At 47.2% G+C, this 5,963-nt stretch overlaps 1 protein-coding gene across 1 annotated transcript in view; it reads right to left on the minus strand.

Moving 5' to 3' along the window:
* Positions 1–3,740, minus strand: part of ECSIT (ECSIT signaling integrator) — a 20,472-nt gene extending 16,732 nt beyond the window's left edge. The window contains exons 1-3 of the mRNA XM_007953612.2: positions 3,645–3,740; positions 1,013–1,430; positions 436–659 (exon numbers count right to left, since the gene is read on the minus strand). Of these exons, the coding sequence (XP_007951803.1) occupies positions 436–659; positions 1,013–1,430; positions 3,645–3,740 (738 nt within the window). The remainder of the gene's footprint in view (positions 1–435; positions 660–1,012; positions 1,431–3,644) is intronic.
* Between the last annotated feature and the right edge of the window lie 2,223 nt (positions 3,741–5,963).

A 5,963-nucleotide genomic window follows, 5' to 3' on the forward strand; every position in this document is an offset into this window, starting at 1 on the left:
AAAAAAAAAAAAAAAATGCATTGACCCATGTCACTTTAGTTTTGTGTATCTCACTGTAATAAATTATATTTCAATAAAATGCATTAAAAAAAAAAGGAGGAGAATATGAAGCCCCTGGGGGAAGAGTGCTCCCGCAGAGGGAGCAGCAAGTGCAAAGGCCTGAGGTGGGAACGGTGTAGAATGCTCAAGGGACAGAAAGGAAGGCTGTTGCCTAGAATGTACTGAGCATGGGGGGAGGGGCTGCAGCAAAGGTCAGCAGAGCCTTATAAGCTGTGGGGGTGAGTAAGGGCCGTCGTGGCAATCCACTGGACGGCTTGGGCAGGGCGTCAGGACTTGTCACCACAATCACTCCAGGAGGTGAAGCGAAGCCCAGGCAAGGGATGATGGGGCCCAGCCTGGAGCAGTGGCTGAGAGTGCGGACATGGGAGTAGATACCTGGTAGATGGTGACCCTGGCACTGAGGTCGGGCTCCATGTGCCGCAGGCCCAACCTGGCCAGGTCCACGGGGTCCTGGGGCAGGTCCCGGGGCACGGGGAAGGGGTTGATGTTCTTGAAGCGGGAGAACCACAGCTTCATGCGCAGGAACTTGAGCATGGGGTAGCTTTTGTGTCCAAATATCTGAATCAGCAGGAACTCCGTCTCCTTGTTGGGCATCACCCCTGTGCAGGCAGACGCAGGCAGAGCCCCAAGAGGGAAAGGAGGGAGAGAACAGAGTGAGAGAGATGGAGGAAGAGGGGAGACAGACAAGCAGAGGAGTACAAGACCAAGAATCAGAGGCAGGGAAAACTGAAATCAAAGACTGGGAGGAGAGAAGACTGGTAAGGAGAACAGACTTGGAGAGAATCAGAAATGAAAACCCAGAGAGCGGCAGGAAAGGATAAGTGATGGTAAGAGCCATGGGGCGACAGACAAGGCAAGGAGAGGACTCAGAGGCACGGATGTAGGGAGGGAACCGAGACCTGGAGAGGCGGCTGCCGGCCACTGGCCCCCACCCGACGTGCACCGGCCTCACCATAGTTCTCCATCTGCTCCAGGACGGCGACGCCGCACTCCTGCTGCCGAGGGTAGTGCACGAAGATGCGCTGGATGATGTTGCGGGGCCGGAAGACCTCCTTGGGGAAGACATCGAGCAGCAGGTTGTAGACGGCCAGGTCCCGCTCGACGCCATAGTGCCGCATCTTGCGCAGGGCCAGGTAGATGAAGTCGACGTGGCCCCGCTTGCGCACGCTGTGCTGCCCGAAGTTCTGCACCGTTCGCACGAAGCTCGCCTTGTCCCGCTCCCCACCGGGAGCCTGCTCGAACAGCTCCTCGTGGGGCGCCAGGGCCTTGATGGGCCCCCTCCTGGGCTCGGGGGGGCGTGGGACCAGTGACGAGTCGGAGCTGTGGGTGGCTGCGCTGCGCTGGAGGCCCCGTGGAGCCTGGGGAGGGACCTGGGGACAGAGGACCACTGCTGGAATCTGGAACTTACCGGTGCCGGTTGGGGGCTGTAACAGAGGCATTCGGCAGCCTTCACGATGACTACAAACACAGCAAGGAGCACAGCCTGCCAAGTGACTTGTGTACACAATTGCCCCCTGCAGCAGTGAGAAAGGCCCACGTGTCCATCAACAAGGGAATGTTGAAACAAATGGCCATGTCCCTGAACAAGAATATCTGTAGCGGTAAAACGGACTGAGGAGGGTTCTTGCTGTGTGATCTGGAATAAGCTCTAAGGAATATTATTAAATGCAAAAAAGCAATGTGTCGAACAATGTGTAGAGTAGGTTTTCATTTATATAAAAAGGAAATACGTATGTGTGTGCTATTGAGTTGGTTCCAACTCATAGTAACATTAAGCTGCTAACCAAAAGCTTGGTAGTTTGAACTCAACATGGGAGAAGAGACCTGGTGATTTGCTCCCAGAAAGATTCCAGCCTAGGAATCCCTATGGGGCAGTCCTATAGGGTTCACTATGAGACTATCAACCATTCCAAAGACAGAGAAATTCAAACAACCAAATTAAAAAGGAAAAACAGGTTTTGGAGTCAGCAGGAGTCTTGGCTTGACTGGTCTTGGCCAGGTGATGGCCCATACCCCACTTCACTGCTCAGGCCATGGAGTAGATTAGATTCCAACTCATAGTGACCCTGTAAGACAGAGTAGGGCTGCCCTGTAGGGTTTCCAAGGCTGTAAATCTTTACAGAAGCAGACTGCCACAGTTTCTCCTGCAGGGCTTCTGGAGGGTTCGAACCACTGACCTTTCAATTAGCAGTCAAATGCTTAACCACTTGAGTCAGATAAGGTGGTTTTTTTTTTTTTTTTTTTTTTTTAAAGGCATTTAAAGTGACATTTTAGGCAATTAATACTACAGGAAGGAGCCCTCACTGTGCGGTGGTTAAGTGCTTGGCTGCTAACCTGAAAGTTTGTCAGTTTGAACCCATCAGCTGCTCCTTGAGAAAAAAAGACCTGGTGGGCTGCTTCTGTTAAGATTACAGCCTTGGGGACCCTACGGGGCAGTTATAGTCTGTCCTGCAGGGTTGCTGTAAGTTGGGGTTGACTCAATGGCAATGGATTTGATTTTCTGATGTAATATTACAGGCAGTAGGTGCAGAGGGCAAAAATTAGAAAGGAGGTGCTGGAGTCGCCAAAGTAGGGGAAATACCACAAATGAGATGATGCCAACGAACTGCTTACCACAGGGCCTGGCAGAACACACGCTCAGGAACGGAACTATTAGGGTGATCACCACTGCTCTCTATGGCCATTAACTTGCTTGTGCCTTCTGGAGCTCTGGTGGTACAGTGCCAAAGGCATCTAACTGCTAAGCAGAAGGCTGGTGGTTCAAACTCGCCAGCCACTCTGCAGAAGACTGGGCAATCTACTTCTGTAAAGATTTACCACCTTGGAAACCCAAAGGGTGAGTCGGAATCTACTCCTCGGGCGTGAGTTTGGTTTGGTTTGGTTTCTGGTCATTTTGGGTAAGGGAAGGAAGTTCACATTTTCTGCCCTCATCTTTAGAAATGGATGTAGGAGCCACCATAATCACTACCCAAATCCACTTAGCTCATACATTATTTTCAAATTCAACCCCCTTACCCACCTGGGAGGGAGCTCTGGTAGCATAATGCCTAAGGCACTTGACTGCTAACCAGAAGGCTGGCGGTTCAAACCCACCAGCCACTCCTCAGAAGGAAGATGGGGCAATCTACTTCCATAGTGATACTGCCTCGGAAACCCAAGGAGGGGTCGCTATGAGTCGGGTCTGGCTCAACGGCACATAACACAACCCACCTGGGAAGGAGCTCTGGTGGCACAGTGCCTAAGGCATTTGACTGCTAGCTAGAAGGTTGGCGGTTCAAACCCACCAGCCACTCTGTGGAAGGCAGACCGGGCAATCTACTTCCATAAAGATTTACCATGTTGGAAACCCAATGTGTGTTGCTATGAGTCAGAATTGTCTCAGTGGGAGTGGGTTTTTTTTTTTTTTTTTAGCTCACTTGGGGACCAGCACCTCCTAAAATAAGTTAGAGACTTTCAATCTCAGAGCAGATAGGCCAGCTCAGAGCCCCCAGAGCTGGTGTTACAGGGTGGGATTTTGAGGAGGTTAGAAGCAAATCCCAGGCCTTCCCCTGCCCAGCAGATCTGACCACCTGGCTGGCTGTTACCTGAGAAAAGGGGGCTCCTGTGAGGGCAGCCCCGCAGATGCTGCCCCAGCCCCGAGAGAGGCCCCGGGCCAGCAGGATGGCTTGGCTCCAGCTCATGACGCTTCTCAGATGACCACCTGGCTGGAGGAAGAAACACCGTCAGCCTGGCACCCTCACTAGCAGAGACAGGACCCCCACGTGGGCTGAAGCCACATTCCAAACTCTATGCTAACTGAGCCCGTGACTCTGGACAAGGCCCACTGTGACTATCAGTGGCCCTAGTTTCCTCATCCACAAGACAGGGCTTACATGACTTGTTACAATCAAGGGTCCCTGCTTCTGCTGGGCCAAACCCTTCACTTTCTGGAGGAATTTACTTCTGCAACAGTCCCCTTCCCTATTGGACTTAAAAAACAAAACAAAACAAAAAAAACCCATCCTTATTCATACTGTACAGTTCACCTTTAAAATGTACAATTCATTGGTTTTTAGTGTATTCAGACTTGTACAACCATCACCACCATCTAATTTCAGAACATTTTCATCACCTCCAAAAAACCCTGTACCTATTAGCAGTCACATTTTCTCCTACTCCTATCCCTAAGGGGAGCTCTGGTGGCGTAGTGCCTAAGGCATTTGACTGCTAACCAGAAAGCTGGCGGTTCAAACCCACCAGCCACTCCTGGGAAGGAAGACTGGGCAATCTACCTCCATAGAGATACCACCTCGGAAACCCAAGGAGTGGTTGCTGAGTCGGGATCCACTCAAAGGCAGTGCCTTTGGTTTTTTTTTTTTTTTTGGTCTACCCCTAAGCAAACATTAATCTCCTTTCGAAGGATTTGCCTTTCTGGGCATTCATATAAATGGAGTCATACGTGTGCTTTTGCGTCTGGCTTCTTTTACTCAGCGTAATGTTTTCAAGGTTCATTCATGTTGTAGCATATAGAACTTATTATTTTTTTATTGCCCAAAAAATACTCTACGGTGTGACTTTATTTTGGTTGTTTTTACATTTTGACCATCATGGCTAATGCTTGTACATGAACATTCATGTACAAGTGTTTGTGTGAACAAAGCTTCTGGGACATGTGGCAACTGTTTAACATTTTGTGGAACCGCCAAACTATTTTCCAAAGAGGCTGTACCATTCTACATGCCCACCAGCATCAGAGTTCCAATTTTTCCCCATCCCCCCCGACACTTGTTATTGTCTTTTTTATTAGAACTATCCTAGTCCGTGGAAGCAACACTGGGCAATCTACTTTTGTAAAGATTTACCATCTTGGAAACCCAATGGGAAATGCTACGAGTCGGGATCGACTTGATAGTGGGTTTAGTTTTGCGAGTGTGAAGTGGTACCTCACTTTGGTTTGGATTTGCATTTCCTCGGTTATTAATGATATTGAGACTTTTTTCCTGTGCTTATTGACCATTTGTTTGTCTCTTTGGAGAAACGTCTTTTCAGAGCCTTTGGCAATTTTCAAGAACTTGGTTGTCTTTTTATTATTGAATTGTAAAAGTTCTTTATTCTGGACTAGACCTTTATGATTTACAGTTTCTCTCATTCTGTGGGTTGTCTTTTTCCTTTCTTGGTGGTATTGCTTCTAGCACAAAATTTTAAATTTTGATGAAGCTTAATTATCTGTATTTTTATTTTGTAGCTATCCTTTTGGTTTTGTATCTAAGAAACCATTGCCTAGCCCATAGGATTTACTCCTGTTTTCTTTTAGGAGTTATATTGTTTATTTCCTACATTTAGGTCTGTGATCCATTTTAATTTTTTGGATATGGTGTAAGGCAGTGGTCATTTACTATTTTGCATGTTGATATCCAGTACCATTTGTTGAAAAGTCTAATTTTGCCCCATTTATTATTTTGGTACTCTTATTGAAAACCAATTGACCATAACTGTATGAATTTATTTCTGGATTCTCAATTTATTCCACTGGTCTATACGTCTAGCCTTAAACCAGTACCACACTGTCTTGTTTACTGTGAGTTTATTAAGTTTTGAAGTTGGGAAATGTGTGTCCTTCAACTTTGTTCTTTTTCAAGATTTATATTGGCTAGTCTAGGTCTCTTTCATTTCCATAGGAATTTTAGGATTGTTCATTTCTACAAGAAAGCCACCTGGGATTCTGATCAGGACTGTGTTGACCCTCTAGATCAATTTGGGAGTATTGCCGTCTCAACCATATTCATCTTCTGATTCACAAACATAGGATGTGACAGCTTTCCTCTCTATTTAATTCTTCTTTAATCTCTTCCAACAGAATTTTGCAGTTTTCAGTTTATACTTTTGTTAAATTTTTCTTAAATATGGAATTGTTTCCTTAATTT

Source organism: Orycteropus afer, unplaced genomic scaffold (assembly GCF_000298275.1).
Source record: "Orycteropus afer afer isolate SDZICR_OR568_19922 unplaced genomic scaffold, OryAfe1.0 scaffold00402, whole genome shotgun sequence".
NCBI lineage: Eukaryota > Metazoa > Chordata > Mammalia > Tubulidentata > Orycteropodidae > Orycteropus > Orycteropus afer.